Source organism: Mus pahari, chromosome 1, assembly GCF_900095145.1.
Source record: "Mus pahari chromosome 1, PAHARI_EIJ_v1.1, whole genome shotgun sequence".
NCBI lineage: Eukaryota > Metazoa > Chordata > Mammalia > Rodentia > Muridae > Mus > Mus pahari.
The window spans coordinates 95,736,605-95,754,490 of record NC_034590.1 but is presented as its reverse complement, the minus strand read 5'-3'; the positions used below and the strand labels follow the sequence as shown (position 1 = coordinate 95,754,490).

General features: G+C 52.4%; 1 protein-coding gene across 2 annotated transcripts in view; it reads right to left on the bottom strand.

The window, feature by feature from the left end:
* Nucleotides 1-2,372: 2,372 nt before the first annotated feature.
* Nucleotides 2,373-17,886, bottom strand: part of Sbk1 (SH3 domain binding kinase 1) — a 45,718-nt gene continuing 30,204 nt past the window's right edge. For both annotated transcript variants that reach the window (XM_029537506.1, XM_021201451.2), the window contains exons 2-4: nucleotides 7,226-7,458; nucleotides 6,105-6,307; nucleotides 2,373-5,546 (exon numbers count right to left, since the gene is read on the bottom strand). In XM_029537506.1, coding sequence (XP_029393366.1) covers nucleotides 4,722-5,546; nucleotides 6,105-6,307; nucleotides 7,226-7,451 — 1,254 coding nt within the window. In that variant the 5' untranslated portion in view covers nucleotides 7,452-7,458 and the 3' untranslated portion in view covers nucleotides 2,373-4,721. The remainder of the gene's footprint in view (nucleotides 5,547-6,104; nucleotides 6,308-7,225; nucleotides 7,459-17,886) is intronic.

Here is a 17,886-nt window from a genome sequence, read left to right as displayed (position 1 = left end):
TTGTCTTGCTGGACTTACCAGACTGGCAAGGAGTTGGAGAATTCTACATAGGACTTAAGAAGCATCCTTCACAGAAAGGGAACTTCCTTCTAAAATTCAATGTGAACTGTAACTTTTAAAAAATCATATTTATTTATTTATCAGGGCGGGGCACGTGTGGGCGGCACAGGACTCAGTTCTCTCCTACCTTGCAGGTTACAGGGACCCAACTCGGGCTTGGGAGTAAGGTACTCTTACCATGTGTACCATCTCACTAGCCCAATTTTAACTCTTTATACTGAATTAGTCCAGAATGAAGACTCTGGTCAGGAAAGGACACTAAGACCCCAGACTGAACATCTCAGAGGCTGCAGGGACAGCCTGGTCCTCCTGCAGCACGTGAGGCTGGGTTCCTTATGGTTAAACCATTGGCATGGCAGACAATGGTTTTACCTCAAGGCTACAGGTGAGGGCTAGATTCCACAACAGTAGGAATATTGAGGTTGCTCCCCTCTGATAACCTAGGAAGTTCTGAACACCAAGCTGTGTCCACTTTCCCTCCAGCCTCCAGTCATTTCAGAGAAGTGACAGGCACTCTGGAGTGACTGCATTATTTCATCTTGGATAAGAGTTCTCACTCTGATTTGCTGAGTAGAATTTTCTCTTTTTCTGTCCCCTCTTCCATTTCATAGATAATTATGTAACCTATTAAATATCTTGTTTTAGACACTGAGCTTCCGAGGATGAACTAAAGATTTTCTGGCTTGTTTATTTGTAGACTCTCAGCCCCTAAAATAGTCTTGGATGTTCATTCATGAATGACAACTTGTGACAGATTCCTGTGTCCTCTGTCAGGCATGGAAGGGTCAGTGAGAAGCAGGGCCTTGCCTCTCTTCTGTCTCTGCTCTTGGAGAGCTTAGGGTCTAGCCAGAAGACAGGGGTGACAACACATGGCACTGTGAAGGGTGACAGTTCCAAGAAATCACCATCCTTCCTTCCGATTCATGGAGATTTTTCTTTGGAAGGGAGCAGGGGTCCGAAGAAGGAAGGGGAGGAAGGAGTCCTGCAAGGTGTAGAGAGACCAGAGGGAAGGGTGCAAGCATGTTCAGTGTCTGTGGAAGAGTGAGAAGGCTCCAGCAGCCAGTGGTACCAGGAGAGGTAGAGGAATATGGCTGGACAGTACAGCCAGCCCAGGCAGGGTGTGAGCGGGCACTCGAAGGACATCAGCTTTGACTTGGGGTGTCATGGGGAGCTATTTAAGTTTTAAACAAAGTGACAGATCTTTTAGAAGAAAAGAATGGCTCAGGCTGCTAGAACCAGAGGGGACTCCGGTTACTCAGGGGCCAAAAGGGAAACTGCTGAAAGGGAGGTGTGCTGTATCCAAAAGTGGGCATGCTGGCTGTGCTAGGGGTCAGTTCTCGATAGGACAGGGTTTGAAGGCAGAGCAGGCACAACGTTCTGCTGGCACAGCGGGTAACTAGTGAGTATTTTGGTATACTTCCCTACAGCCACCCCAGCATCAACTCTTACTTGGGCCTAAGACCACTCCTAGTACCCCACTGTGCCCTAGCCCAGTTAACTTAGAATTCTCTGGCTTCTCAAAACCTGGTGAGTTCAGTCCTGTGCCTTTCTAAGCCCTGACCTTCTGGGAATGGCATGCTTGTAGTGACAATTTTGGAATTTTGATTTCTTTTAGGAACAGAGAAATGTGTTTTCATTTTAATTCCAGGTGTGGGATATGTGGCGACTTCAGACTGTCCACAGCAGCCAAGTATGATTTCTTTGTGCTTTAGCTGGGGCATGATTTTGCCAGCTGCAGATAGATTCTGCGATTGTGTGATGTTTGGAATTCTGGGAACTTTTCTGAGGGTACATAAACGCTAGGGCCCTGAGAGGCAGGGTGTTTGGTGACCGTTCAGGGAGGGTTGGTTGCAATTTGTCAGTAGTCATGGTCAAAGAAACAAAAATTAGATTCAGGGATCTCTCTCCGCCCTCCCCTTTATCCTTTATCTAGTGATGGGGTGAAACCAGGGGGACAAAAGGTGGGAAGAGGAACCCACGAGCAGCAAAGCCACACAGGCGCCCATCACTAGACTGTCACTGCTGCACACTTTCGTGGTTGCTGACATGTATACCAAAGGCACTCACCAACTACTGCCAAGGTACTGGCCAAGAGCTTTCCGTTTTGGTCCAGGCTGCACAAGTCTAAGCTGATGCTGGATTCCAAGCCAGAACAATTCTCTCTGACCCCCTTGCAGAAAGTCCAGGAAGCATCCCCCACCCCCAGCCTGGGTCCACCTGAGGCCGAATAGGCCTGGACACTGCAGGTGCTACCTCAGAGGGAGCTGTAAACGAAGATCTGGGTACCCCTTCCACCCTGCAGCTCAAACAACCATTTTTCTAAATTTTTATTTTATAGCAATTGTCATAGTTAGAGAAGTAAATAACACATTTAAAAACCTCCTCAGGGCCAAAGGAAGCCAGAGTATTTACAAACACACGGGGTGGGAGAGGCGAGACAGGGATGTGAGGCTCTACAGCTTGAGAACAACCCAGGCTCTTCCCCAGAACTGGACACTGTTGCCAGCCACCAGGACTGTCCTGTGGGCTCAGGGAACGTCACACAGCCATAGGACTCTCCACTCACAGAACCTGGTGGGAGACCTCTAGCTAACCCGAGGCCTCACTTCCCATCCAGGGAGCTCCCCTACACCCCACAAGCCAGCTCAAAGGGGCCCCTGGGAAGCACCAAAGGACAGGGGGCAGTGTGAGGGAGACACAGGCTGGGACAGGTGTCAATAGATGATTTGGCCCGCCCTGGGGTGAGACAGAGATGCACACATATGTGTGCGTACGTGAACAAACTGTACTTCACAGAAAAATTGCAAAGGGGGAGGTTCCTCTGCGGTTTGTCTTCTAAGCCTCCATGTCTACTGTGTTACTAATTTTTTGCTATTATTATTTGTTTCTTCAACAGTGACAAACTGAGGTAAACATCTGTAACCAACACCTCTCCTAAGGGGCAAAGGGTCCCAACCCAACCGACAGACAGTACCAGTGGTGGCAAGAGCAGAGGCTGACTCAGTCTGAGTCCTGTTCCAGGTCAGGCTGGTTGCTGCCTCTAAACACAGGCTGGGCTACGTACCTAAAGTCTCTTCTGAGGACTACCATCCTAGACACTACAAGGGAGAGGCCTCCCACACAGGATCTCAACAGAGAGGGCGCTTATGGGATGCGGGATGTCTACTGTGGAATCTCGCTTCCTTGTTATTGCAGATCAGGGTGGAGAGGCCTAAGGCAAGAGAAGTAGCGGCTGGGAAGGAGGGCCTAGTGGCCCCGGTGGGCCAGGGCAGTGATGGGGGCCTTCTGAGACTCGGTCCTGGCAGGAGGAGGGGTCTGCTACTTACCTGGCATATGTGGGTGGCCCTGTGTCCACTAGGGAAGTGGTGGCACCCCAGGAGAGTAGGACCAGGCCCTGGAGCAACCACAGTTTGTAAACTGGACTCAGGCAGGGCAGGGAGACCTATAGCCCTTTGTGGTGGGAGTAAGGGGGTGTGTAGAGGTGGGGGCTCCAGGCTGAGGGGTGGTTGGTGCCCCTTGTAGCTAGCTAGCCAGCCAGCCCCAAGATGGAACCTCCTTGAATGACCCGGAACTTTTTGGAGGGACCCTAGGAGAGGCAACCCAGGCTGGCCAGCTGGGTGGTGCCAGGCAGGAGGCAAAGCCTCCCTGTGTTGAGGTTATTGCAAGGGTTCCTCAAGCCTCTTGTGTAGGGTCCCAAAGGAGAGCTGGGGCAGGGTGGATTCCTGGTTTGCTGCCTAAGAACCTGAGCCAACAGCAGGTACCTCCTGGGATTCCCTGAGGAGTGTGGTAAAACAGAGGCCTGGCTCTTGGCAGCCGCCTGGTGAGGTGTCTGGACACTCAAGTCACCAGACACACATCACACTCCCTTGTCACTTCAGTGACGTGCTCTGCTCCTGAAAGGGTACAGGCCTAGAACCCAGGCTGACATGTGTCATCAACAGAAACCCAGGAGTAGCTGTCACAACTGCTTCCCTGCTTGTGGAACGCTCTGGAGGGAGCAGCTGGGCTGTACATGGACTCCCTTTCCCTGGGGACACAGGAGTGCCTAGCCTCCTGTTCCCCTGCCATCTGCTCCTCTACTCCCAGGAGGGGCACGCACTGGAGCTCTGTTCCCCAAAGCCTCATGGCTGCAGTAATAACTCCCTCCTGGGTTCAAAGTCCCCATCAGCAGGAGGAAGTGAGGGTATCCCTAGACATTCAGGTCTGGTCTTGCACACAACTTTTGCTACATTTAAAGGGCTTGGCCTCTTCCTCTGACCTCCTGGAGACCACTGTTATCAACCCAGTGCCTATCCTTGGCCAGTTTCTAAGGGTCTCATGCCCATATCTGCCCGACACCAAAGCCCCCTTTCTGTGCCCAGGTTTGGATGGAATACTGTAGGGTTATCTGCCAAGGGGTATGAAGCGCCAGGAGTGTTCAGGTTCCAGATCTCAGAGTCTGGCCCACAAGCTCCCAGCCTTTGTCAGGGGCCTCGGCTCCTCTAGGCTGAGGCCGGCCATATGCATGGTCATTTACTAGCTATGTCACCAGCCCACCACCGACCCGGTGTCTGGGCCTCCTAGTCTACGCTACTCCTTCCCACGGCCGCGCAGCGGCTGCTCCTTGTCCCCAGTATGGGTTAGAGCGCGCGGCTTCCCCGCAGCAGCTGCGCTGCAGCGGCTCAGACGCAGATCTCAATGGCCGTGGCCAGTACCACCTGCCCTTTACTCTTGTCCGCGCGGCCGTCGGTCCTGCCCGGGGGTGCAGGCGGAGCCAGACCAGCCTCAGGCACGGGTACTGGAACTGGCACTGGCACAGGTACCACAGGCCCTACACTGGGTGGGGAAGGCCGCGAGCCACTGCCACTCTCGGTGAGCACAGTGCGCTTGAGTGGCCCGGGAGCCTCAAGGCGCAGGGACCCCGGCAGGCGGTCCCCAGGCGGCTTGCGTGCGCGGTGTGAAGGCCGCCTACGCAGCTCGGATGTGAGCTCGTGCTTGAGGAACCGAAAGACCTCCTTGGCGGGCCCACGCCGCTCAGGCTCTAGCGCCAGAAGCCGCTGGAACATACGCAGCGCAGGCTCGGTAAAGCGGCGCCACTGCGATGGCAGCCCTGGCAGGCGACCCCGCTGCCAGCGCACGAACTCCTCAAAGAAGGCATCTGCACCCGATGCAGCCTCCCACGGGAAGTTGCCAGTGAGCACACAGAAGATGAGCACGCCGAAGGCCCACACGTCCACGCCCGTGTCCACCGCGAAGCCATCAGCGCGGCCAGCCTGGCACACCTCGGGCGCTGTGTAGGGTATAGTGCCGCTCACTCTCTTCACACGGCAGCCCACGCGCCGCGTCATGCCGAAGTCAGCCAGCTTCACACGGCGGCACTCACGGTCAAACAGCAGCACATTCTCGGGCTTGATGTCGCGGTGCACCAGCTGCCTGCTGTGCATGAAGTCTAGCGCCAGCCCCAGCTGCTGCACACAGCGCTTCACCGTGTCCTCTGGGAGCCCCACCTGTTGGGAACAGAGAGAGCTGCTCAGGGGTAGCCAGGCCCGCCTGCCCTGCCCCCAGTTTTCAGACCCTGTCACCTGTTCACTTGGAGGCCACAACTCTCCTGCTGGCCTCTGAACCTGCCTTGATCCTGGTCTGTCCTCCTCCCAACCTGTAGGATACCCCTCCTGTTCCTCTGCTAGGTGGCTTTTGACCTCGACCTTTACCCAAGTGGAAAGACCCCAACCAAGCACTCGGATTCTCCCCCATTTGCTCCAGAGACACCTCTGCGGTCTCAATGTTTGTTCATTTTCATATTTATTATTTGCAGTGCTCATATGTATGTTAGACAAACACTACCACTAAGCTACACTTCTGGTTTTTCTGAGATAGGGTTTCACTACTCAGCCCAAGATGGTACAGAACCCATGACCTTCCTGCCTCTGCTTCACTTTCCAATTGCTGGGATTACAGATATCCATACCATACCCAGCCTGCTGGTTGATCCAACTCCTTCCAGGATTTCATACTCTGGCAGTCCCAAAGCCCATCTCCCCTCTCTCTACCACTCTCTGAAGTACCTGAGGAGGGATGATGTCAAACAGGTCCCCGGCAGGTGCGTACTCCTGGGCAAAGACATAGCATTCCTCAGTCTCGAAGACCACGTCAAAGACCTTGATGATGAAGGGGCTAGACGACAGGCTGTTGGTGATGCTCACCTCACGCAGAAAGTTCTTCAGCTTTGTCTTACTCTTGTTCACAAATTTCAGGGCCATTTTAGTGCCTGGCAGGGCCACAACAACAAGAGTGAGACTCCCACACCTGAGTCCCTGCAGTAAGGCTAGTGGCCGTAGTCAGCACAGATGGAAAACTGACCCCGTCAAAAGAGACTTGTCTAATAAGCCCTCCGAGCAGAGCAGGGCTGACCTGAGTCTTCTATCTTACAACCCTTGACTGAAAAACAGCAGGAAGCCTTACTGCCTCTACCCTGAGCTATTTTCCTGACATCCAGTCTACTCAGCTGTCATATTTATCTCCCTAGCTAGAACATGACTCTCTGCACACAGGGCCCTGCCCTATACCTGAGTCTCCAGAATTCACCACACAACAGGCTCATCAAATGCTATCTGCTATCAATGTGTGAATAAGAGAATCCCCCATAAGGAACTAGTCCCCCAAACTGGGCAGGCATGTGTACCCTACTGGGCACACAGCTATGCAATAGCAACAATGCTACACATCATAGGCCCTACCTTCTTTCCTACATAGAGGAACAGGTCCCATTGCCCAGGGTCACACAGAAAGCACTAAAGCAAGTGTTCCTCCTGCTGCCTTAGTTCTCTGTCCTAGAGACTCCTCCTGCCTGGCCTGTACAGGGTCTCATCCTAGTTCAAACCCACTGTAGTGTTGTGACCTTGGCTGACTGGCTGAACTGCAGGCTCTGTGTCCCATAGGGCTATCTTCCCATACACTCTAAATAAGGCGCCCTGTCCCCAAAGACCTGTCCTCACCTTTGTTCAGCTCCTCTTCAAGCACCACTTCCTGCATGTCCCGGGCTCATCTGTCTCAAAGGCACCCAGATGGCCCCAGAGCAGCCTAGCCGTGATTTGGGCACTTTTTGTCAATTCCTTCTGCTCTGCCTCCTTGCTGGCCCTCTGTCCAGGCATGACCCTAACCTTAATACCACCCCACCAACACTCACCTGTGCCCTTGTAAGCCACCAGATCCACCTTCCCGTAGGTCCCTTTGCCCAGCTCCCGCACAAGCTCGTAGTGCTTGGTAACATCGCTGGCAGCCAGTGTGCGTAGGGTCAGTGCTTGCATGTCTTCTGTGAGGAGAGGCACACCTGCACCTGGTACAGGGGCGGCCCCTGGCCCACAGCAAGGCAGGGAGTGGAGCGGTTCAGGCTCAGGGCAGCCCACGCTCATCTTCTCCCTGTTGTGGGGTATGGCATGATGAGTGACAAGCCCCCTCACCATCTTCCTTCCGCCCTCCCCCCCCCCCAGCACCTAGGAGATTGTCAGCCGGGCCACAGGGATGCTAAGCATCATTAATCTTGACACCATCCCCAAAGTTTCTTGAGACAGTCGCTGTCCCTCGTTAGCACTGTGTATCACAGACCCATTTGTCTCACACTAACCCACACAGTCCCCAGCACGCACACAGGTTTATGCCACAAAGCAGTAGCCACACATATGTTCCCATTCACAAGTTCTGGGTTTCTGTTGTGGGCAGTGCTGGGAGGGGGGGGGTCAAACCTACAGTTTTGCACATGCGAAGCATTTGATCTGTCACTAACCGACAGCCCTAGCCTTATTCACATATAATGATGAAGCATCTGTTGCTTGCCAGGTGACATCAGAGCCTTTGGGGATCCAGCACTGCACAAATACACAAGATTCCTTGCCCTTGAGGTTTGCGCATCAGAAAGATGGGCAATAAACACATTGAACATACAAGTGGCATTTCACAGTGAGAGGCAGAGTGGGCTCAAGAGCAGGGCTGGGGACAATGAATGGCAACCTCTACCATATCAACTACCTCAGCCACTCCATTTCACCCCACACGGGCAAGAGAGTGCCAGTGTGGCCACACAGTAACAACACATGCAGCCATGATCAATGGCATCCCTGGGGAAAACACAGTCACTTCTGGTACATACAATACCTCTGGCCTGGGGACCTGTCCCACAACAGTCCCAGCCTGAGACCCCTTTATGCCCACATGCATGCATGCAGCCTGAGACCCCTTTATGGTCTTCATGCATACCCCCCCCACCCCCCAGCTACTGTGTTTCCACAGAGACCATCATTCTCTCCCCACCCCAGATGAAGTCTAAGGCTGGGGTCTGACTCTGTGATAGTAAAGCCAATGCCCAATCTGGGGCTCTCACGTCTGCTTTCCACCTTATACTTTGCTTCACTTTTCTGTGGCTTTACTGGGGTTTGCTTGGTATATGATAAACTACATATTTAAAACACGATTTGATGAGTTTAACACATAAATATTCATGAATCCATCACTGCAATCAACATAATGAGTCTATCTGTCATCCCAAGAGTTTCCTTTTGTCCCAGCATAAGCTCTGTCTCCATCCTTATCTTCCAGGCAGTCATCCAGAACCTTCTCTTAGCTTTGTGGAGCAGAGCCTCTCCCAGAACACTGGGCAGGTGTGCGCATGTGCATTGAGTGTTATCAGCCAGAGGCCAGCATTCAGACCTCCTGTCGGCTGCCTCTCATCCTAGAGCCCCCTGCCCACATCACAGTTATACCAAGTCCTCTGCCCCATCTGAGATGAGGCATGACCTACAAGCCTAAGGCTGGGTTTGAACACCAAATGTCACTTACTAGTTGGATGTCCTTGGGCTGGCTGCATGTGTGCCTGCTTCCTCATCTATCAAGAGATTTAATAAATGCTCTGTAGGTGTGTGCCATGCCAAGTCTGCAGTCACAGCTCTAGACAGGCTCTGCCACAGCCATGACCAGGCTCCATGAGGTGATTAGGTAAGGACAGTATAGTTGCTCCTGGGTTTCAGGGCTGCTAGGACCATACACCCATGCTTACCTGTGCATTCCCAGCTGGAAGCTGGGGTGCTAGAACCTCCCTCCCTCCCCCTGAGCCCTGGCCAGCCACTCCCTTCCAGGGCAAGCCCTTTCCCAGGCCTCCCCTTCCTTCTAGGCAGCACGACCCAGCCTCCCACTTCACACAGAGAGGAGGCACACCAGGAGGGAACTTCCTGGCCTCCCACCAGCCATGGGCGGAGTTCCATCTGTGCCATCCTCAGCGACTGCTGAGACCAGAGGCCCCTCCCTGCACCGGCTCCCACCTCGTCTGCTTCCCCAGACTCCTGTTCTTTCCATTCATGAAGCAGCTCTGTTCCTAGACCCTGTTCTCACAGAAGTGCCTCACCCCAGCTGCAGCCTTTTCTGAGTTTTATTTTGACTCTAGATGCCACAGTGTCACCCGGGAGTCTTGTTTGCGGCATGGCTATGTTTTCACAACCCACAGAGGGTGGTGGGAAACCCAGCCCAGCTTCCCCTTACTCCGTGTGACTGGACTCTGTTGCCAGTGTCCACAGTCCTACCCAGTTCCAGGCTACAATTCTAACACAGCCATGATTAGGGTATATTGGGGAACTAGGGAGGGGAGGCCCTCTCAGCTTCAGGGACAATGAGTTCTGTCAAATATCCACCACCTACCTGGTGAGGAAGACAAGTTAGCTAGCTTCATCTCAAAAGGGAAGGGAAACCAATTTTGAAGGTGTCCCCAGGCCACTGCCTGTAACCTTTCAAGGACAGTGTGGGATTTTTCCTGAGGGTTTCTGATGAATACAGCCCTCTTAATCTGGAGTCTTCCTTAACTGCTGTTGTCCTATCCATTTGATATGTGTACACTCCTGGAGACAGAAACGGATGGCCTGGTGTGCAGACATGTGTTCTCTGATACAACTCCCCCACTTAGAGCATCAGCTCTGCTGGGTCATCTCAGATGGTTTCTGTGTCATCTGGGACTTTGACTGGTAGCTGCAGGAGGCTGTATTCCTTCTAAGTGCTTGACCCCGGGGCCTCAGAACTGCCTCTAGGCACTCAAGCCAATGCACCCACTGCCTCTGCAAACTTTAGAAGCTGCTAGACAGGCCACTGTTCCTAAATACTCTACTTTCCACTCCTGTTTCCTGCCTGACCTCTCAAGTGCCACTGTCCTTGGGTCCTTCTCCTCGATGAACCTCTGCTGCCCCAGCAGGTGTATGTCACTGGCGGTGAAGAGCTTTCATCTGTGCCTCCCCTGCTGACCGGGTTTGGGAAGATGTCTCAGCTGTGCCTACTTGTCAACAAGCCAAGAGCTCCTGAAGGCAGAAGCCAGACCAGATCCCAACCCATGCTGTATTGCACCCTGATTTTACTGGGTAAGTTTTGGGGCCACCCAGCCCTCCTCTTCCTGCAGTCATGTTCTCCACAAGGTGTCAGCAAGAGGAATGACTGAATCCACATGTCTGTCCCTGATGCTGCTGTGTCATCCCTCAGGTACATACTGCCTCTGACCCAGTTACCAAGCATGACTTAGAGGCACAGTGGGGAGCTACAGAGATGGCATGAGCCTGAAACAGTCTGAGCCTTGATCCTTCTGTGAGCCATTTCAGCTAAGTGACCTATGGCCAGTACTGGGCCTCAGTTTACACATCCACACATTAAAGAAAACAAAAACATTAACTCAACAGTGCCTACTGCAGCCAACCAGTCATGAGGACTCCACAATTCTTCTGAACGCTACCTAATAGTACTGTTATTCCACGATGAAATGAAGCCCAGAGACCAAGTGGCATACCCACAGAAACACAGCTAGCTCTGGAATTGGATCTAAACTCCATCCTTTAAATCAGTTCTTTCCCAAGACAAGTGATGGGAACAATACACCCAGATCCTGCAGTAGCTGGGCGGAACCTCTGCCAAGGATATCCATGTCATCCTCACAGTGATGTCCCGTGACTCCTGGTATCTGTGACAACTTAAGACTGAGCGAAGCACGACATGTCTTGCTCCTGAGCGGTTGGAAGGATAAAGACGTAGCTGACGTTAGGGGATCACTGTCCTCCAGGTCCTGGCACACATCCTTTTGAATGTACTCAGCTATAGACTGTGCTGTGAACGCCCGGCAACCAGGAAACAGAGGTCTCTGTTTCCTCCCAGCCTGTGCTCAGCAGGGGATCCTCCCACACTCTGGGTGACTGTGGCCCCAAGAGACCCTTTGGGTGGAACCCTTCCAGGGTGTGTCTCTACTGGCTTTGATACCCATCTGTGTAGTGATCTGGAACTTTCCCCCACCCACCAGGGAGATGCTGGGCTGCTGTCCTGACCATCTGATGTGTGCACTCCAGGAGACAGAGATGGACATCCTAGTGTGCAGGCACGGCAGTCCTGGCTCTGACACATGCTGGAGGGCCACCAAAATGGGGGAGGGTTTCCCAAGCAAGAAGCAAGACTGAACCGCCTACCACTTCCTGTTGGCAGGCAGCCTGGGTTGGGTGCCACCCTGTGATGCTACACCCAGCACAGAACCCAGCTCACAGTGCTTCGAAACTCTCATACCTCACCATAAGCAGAGACAAACACACACAACTATAAGCGTATGCACATATACACAGACATCAAACATACAGTCACACAGACAGACAGACATGCACACACATGCAACAGCAGCACCTTGGTTGGCAACATTTCCCTTGCTAAGTCCTCATAAGAACGCTGAGGAGAGGATAAGGAGCTGCCTGCGCAGCTTACCTGCGGTGTGGCTTACACACTAAAGCTTTCAGTAAATGTACAACCCGGACAGCCACTGTCACTATCAAATGATGTTCTCTGTTCCACAGATAATAACAGAGGCTCAAGAGTGTGGTGACTTGGCTGTGGCTGTGGCAGACAGCCAGCTGCTATCAAACAGTCTCCTCTTCTACATTACAAAGTCACAATCCTTCCTTCATGTGGCCATGTGGCTGGCTCCCCTCCCCCGACTGGGATGTGAACACAGTGACTTGTTACTGCCAGCTCAGGACTTTTTCCAGTTGCAGAAGCCTTCTGGATGCTGACTTGAGCAAAGGACTCCCAAACCCTCAAATGTGGTAGAGCCCCCACTAGATGTCTACCTAGGAGGGGTGAAGATTACCCATCCTGTAGTGTTCTGTGAATCTCTTGTGTCCCACCCCTGAACTGTGGCTTGTCACAACAACTACTGTTATTCTCAGGAAGGGCTATGCAGTCAGGAAACAGAACTATGTTTTGCACCTGTCTGGAACATGGCCAGACTCCCCAAGAATGGTGACAGAGACCAAGGACAAAAGAGCACTCACAGGAGTGGGTGGAGGGCTTGCCTCAGCCTGCTGGTGGGAGAATGGCGTCGCTGTATTTACTGAGCACCCTGGGTGCTCTGAGCATGGTGGGCTAGACTTAAGTAGCCATCCTAGCATGTGATATGGCTGCCCTCCTCTCAGTTTACAGGAATACCCAGTCCAACGGTGAAACTTAATTGCCTTTTTGTTTCCTGCATAGCCCATGCTGGCCTCAAAGTCTTGCCCCTCCTACCTCAGCATTCTGGGTATTGTGACTGAAGGCCTGTGCCTCCACACTGGGTTCTGTCATTTAAACAGTATTGAGTGAGATCTGGCCAGATATTGGGGCACACACCTTTAATCCCAGCACTTGGCAGGCAGATGAAGGTAGAGCTCTATAAGCTACATAGAACCTGCCTCAAAACCAAACAAACAAACAAAAAAAGGAGGAGGCGAGACCTGGGCAGGGCAGGTGAGATGGCTCAGTGCGTAAAGGTGCTTACTGTACAAGTCTGGTGACCTGAGTTTGATATCTACAAGACACTTTAAGACAGGAGAGAAATGACTTCACAAAGTTGTCCTCTGACCCTCACAGGTACACTAAGCATGTGTATATCCACCCATAAACATGTACCATATATACATGCACCACATACACAGCAATACTAATAAGTACGTTTTTTAAGAAGACAGACTTTGGAAACTATTTAGAGTTGGATTCTTTTAAAAGGCTCCCCCTGGTCTTTCTGTTTCCTTTCCATCTTCTACCACGGATGCCCTTGACCTTGATGTCCTATCCTCTAGAACTGAGAACTGCATCTGCTCATTATAAGCCAACCATTTAGAGGTCCTTGGTGGCAAGCAAAGCAGGACAGCTACTGAAGTACACACGGACTCAAAGCTGGCACTTGGCAGAGCTGGAGCCAGATCTGGAGCTCCTGTCTTGCAAGGCGAACACAGTACAGAGAAAAGCACCCTTCATCTCTGGGGGTGCAACAGAGGCTAAAGCTTCCTGTGGGAACTGGGGGCAGGGGGACAGGGGGCGGCGTTATGAGAGATGAGGCTGGACCAGGCCTTCTGGTTTTGTTTTCTTACCCTGACTGACCAGGCTGGCCAAGAACCTGCGATTCTCTGGCCTCTGACTCCCAAGGGCTGGAATCTCGGGAGCGAGTCACAATGTCTGGCTCCAGCTGAGCCTTTCTGTCCTTACATTCGAGTCCCAAGATTCTCTGTCCTATGTTCAGGTCCTCTCTCTTAGGCCCTGAACCTACACTGTGTCCCACAAAAGGGCAAACTCCAGGGGTGTCTGAACACAAGCCTGGCTTCTCTGGATATGACTACTCGCCCTCCCCGTGGGGGGCAAATAGCTGTGTGGTAGAATTTCAGAACTTAGTCGGGGCAGCCCAGTGACCTCTCCTCCTTCCATCAGTGAAAGGCAGGTGAGCTTCATCTGCATTCTCCTGATTCCACACGCCAGTCTTCTCCATGCTGCCTCCCTCAGAAGTCTACTTAGACTCCATCGGATGAACCGCTTTTTATCTGCACTTCACGTAACAACGGCCTGTAACAACGGCCTGTGGCATTTCATACGAGCCTCCCACTGTGCCTTGCCCCACACCCCGCCCAGCCGGACTGAAAGTCGAACTTGACTCACTTTTGCCTCGCTCACACAGCTGCAATGGAGTGTGGATCACTGAATGGTTATTTAAGACAGGGTCTTGCCAGGTTGGCACTGAATTCTCCATCTCCCTCCTCTGCTTCCCGAGTTCTAGGACTACAGGTGTGCCCCAGCACATCTGGCCGTGCAGTGCTGCTGAGGCTCCTTGAACAGCCTTGTGGTGTTGTCTTGCTTGGCATCAGTTCCCCTTTCTTTGGGTAGCAGTCCCGCCCTGCTCTCTACACCACTATCAGGGACAGGCCTGACTCAGGGACCCATTATTCCATCTGCTCAAGATAGACATGTGCCCAATGGTGACCACTGCAGCCAAGCCCTAGGACGTCTGCTGGAACTGTGGAGAAGCAGCATCCTTTACTCTGGGTGTGAGACCAAGCCAGAGGACACAGAGCTACAGCTGTTGGAAGCTGGCTGGCCATACCAACAGGGAAACCTGCCTGACAAGGAAGCAGCAGAGATGTGCTGACAAGGCATGCCTAAGGCCAGTTATACTCCTGGACATTTGTTTCATGAATCAATGGGTTTCTGTTCTGGCTTAATTAAACCAGCTGATGAGTTTATATAACTCTCAAGCTAGACTCCAGACGAGTGTACCTAAAACCCAGCGAGAGAGCCGAGCTCCTTGAAAGCCAGCCCCTGCCTTAATCATCTTGCTATTCCCAGCACTGAGCCAGGGGGTGACAAATGCCGGTGAATAATTCCTTACGTGTTTGGAAGTTGTAACTTTTTATATCTTGGCTTTCCTGAATATGACCCTGCAGGCACACAGTTATTTTTCTAGCACCACGTGAAGGACTGTTGGTTGGCCCCATTCTGCAGATAGACAGACTGATGACCAGTCCCAGGTCAGGAGCCAGGATGTCTTTGGGGTGTGCAGTGCTACTGTCCTCTAACAGCTCCAAGTCCAGGTGACACGAGAGAAGCAGCTGTGAGGAGCACTGGTCACCGTGGACGGGCTGGACATACCAACAGAAAGTGACACTGATGAGCTGAATCCCATGGGCCCATCAAATCCTTCCATTGCCTCATAGTGTGGGGAATATTACTAACTCCAAGTTACAAATGAAGAAACTTAGGCAAGGGTACTGTTTTCTGTGTTTAATGCTGGGATGGAGCCCAGGCAAGTGTTGCACCCCCAGCCCTTCTTATTCTAAAACCAGAGTCTTGCTATGCAGTCCAGGCTGTCCTCAAGCTTCTGACCCTCCTGCCTCAGCCGCCTGAGTAGCTGGGATAAGTATATGCCACCAGGCCCAGCTTGGTCATATCATTGTAGATCACCCATCCAGGAAGCAATAGAACCAGCCATCACCCAGCTGTGACCCAAGCTTAACCACTGTGCTACCACCTCTAAAGTGAAATGGTAAAAACTACCATTCATTTTGCCATTTAATCTCTGTGGCAACTCTGCCGTGGGCAGGCTCCTCTGTGCCTCTTCACAGGGCAGGACACTGAGGCTCGGAGGAGCCTGCCCACGGTCAGCCTCGGGGCCAGGACTGAATCCGTAGCTTCTTGGCCAGCACATCATCTTTTAGCCTTCAGTTCTAGGCCCCAGGTCTCCCTCCAACCCACGTTCAGTACCACAGGTCTGGATAGCGCCCATTGAAGCCTGGCTTGAGGAAGAGTAGCCGGCCGGCAAGGGCAGCCAGCGGGGTAAACTGCAGAGCTGGGTCTCCAGTGTCCATGCTACTGCTATAAAAAGTAAGCGGCCTTGCACAGAAGCAACTTGACACTCAGTGGATTTGAGTGTATCTGTACAGAGCTTCTAGAAACAGGCATGTAGGCTAAGGGTGAGTGGGCTTGAAATTTTTGCAAAGAGCCCAGACCATGTTGCTATGCTGACAGACACCTTGCCAGATCATTAGCCTGCCTCTGGGAGAACCAGCAGCAGTCACCAGTTCCCTGCCCTCTGGGCTCCAGATCACCGGATACAGTCAGTCAGGACACTGCTTTGACAAGGGGAAAATAAGACCAGGGTTCTCACTTGCATGTACTTATATTAAGCAACTCTAGAACCCACACAGTAGTGATCGAATTCGACCTTGACCCAAACTAGCTTGCAACTTCCAATTCCTCTGTCTCACCCTCCAGAGTAGCTAGGACTGTGGGTGTGTGCCACTGGGCCAGGCTACAGTCTAGACACAGCATCCAGTGTCACCCCTTCTCCACTCCCTCCGCAGCACATCTCACTAGCCTTGTCCACCCCACCCTGCTCCTGTGGCTTGTTGCTATGCCCTACCCCAACCCGTTTCCCCGCTGCTCCCAGCAGCCCTATCCCAGCCTGGAGCTGTTCCTTCTGCCTGAATAGCTCTTCCCTCCAAGGCCCACATAGATCTTTCGTCAGTGTTCTGCTTGGGTGACACTTTCCAAACTAGGGCCACGTCCCACCTTCCCTTCCTCCACGCTTGCTCTATTTCTCCCCAGTAGAGCGTAGCACCTTTGAATTCATTATATAATTCACTGACTATGATGACACCTATTAACTGTGTCTTTCTCCCACTCGAACTGAAGCACCCAGAGGGCAGGGATTTTATGGCCTGGTCATGTTCACTGTGAAGTCTCCAGGAGCTCACATGGCAGCTGGCACAAAGCAGGTGCTTAGTAAGTTTCTGTTGACTGAACAACTGAATCTCTTTGGGGAGGTGGGGACTGAGCAAGGAGGGAAGGAAGGATAAAACTTTTACCAGGTTCAACCCTGCATGAGCTGGGGAGCAGAGGGACAGCTGGCTGAGGCCAGATGACAGGCGCTGTTAGAGGAAGCAAACGAGAAACCTGCCTAACTGGTGCATGCCTGGCACTAGTACCCCATCTCCAGGGATTCTTTTTTTTTTTTTAATTTTTTTTATTATTTTCTTTATTTACATTTCAAATGCTATCCCGAAAGTTTCCTATACCCCGCCCCCCCAATCTCCAGGGATTCTACACCCTACAATCTGTGCTCGGCAAGGTCCCCTCCCTTCCCAGGACAGTGCCCCCTAGTCCGGTGACAATGTGCTCCTGATGGCCTCCCTCAGGGCTGTCCCTACCCTCCATACTGGCGTGCCCAGGACCACAATCTGCCTGCACTTGGACCCTTCTGCTCACTGCCAGGAGCATCATCAGTGTAGGCCTGCTCCTACATCCAGTACTCGAGGACTGGGGCCTCCCGGGAAACGGGATTCTAGACAAGCCCCCTCTCTTGCTGCTAAATAGCCCAAACAGACCTCCAACTCAAACTCTTCTTGACCCTTCCTGAGTGTTCTTTGTACAGACATATAGCTACCATGCCTGGATTGTCCCAGTCCCTTGACAATCATACATAACCCATCGAGTACTGTGTCCTGGTCCAAAAAGCAAAAGGAAGAAGAGGTTACTTAACGTCTCCCCTTCAGGGTGCAAACCCTGCCACTGTGCAATGTGACCTTGGGTAGGTTGTGCCCCTACAGATGCCTCAGCTTGCTCATCAGTAGGACAGAGCTAAGACGCCCACTGAGCACAATGGGCTACAGTGAAAACTAAGAAGGCATTTCTTACATGCCTGGCATGAAGCAGATACTTGGTAAGAAGAGGTCTAGCCAGATGGAGGGACTTGGGGTCTAGTTCTCCTGCTGACTGTCCAGGGAAATCTGCCCTTCTATTCCACACACAGAGGCCATCTTTCTGCTGCTAAATCTTACTCTTAAACCAGCTACAGCCAGAAATAGTCTGTGATCACCAGGCCAATCCTCCCATTTGCCAGATCTATAACGTGGAGACTCAGGAGTGTTCCTGGGTCAAGACACGACATACAACCTTCCTCATTGTCCTTGCCACCAGGGCCATCTAGAGATCACTGTGCTGTGAGACTCCAGGACTGACTTAGAGCCTTCCTCCCTCTCCTCTACCTGG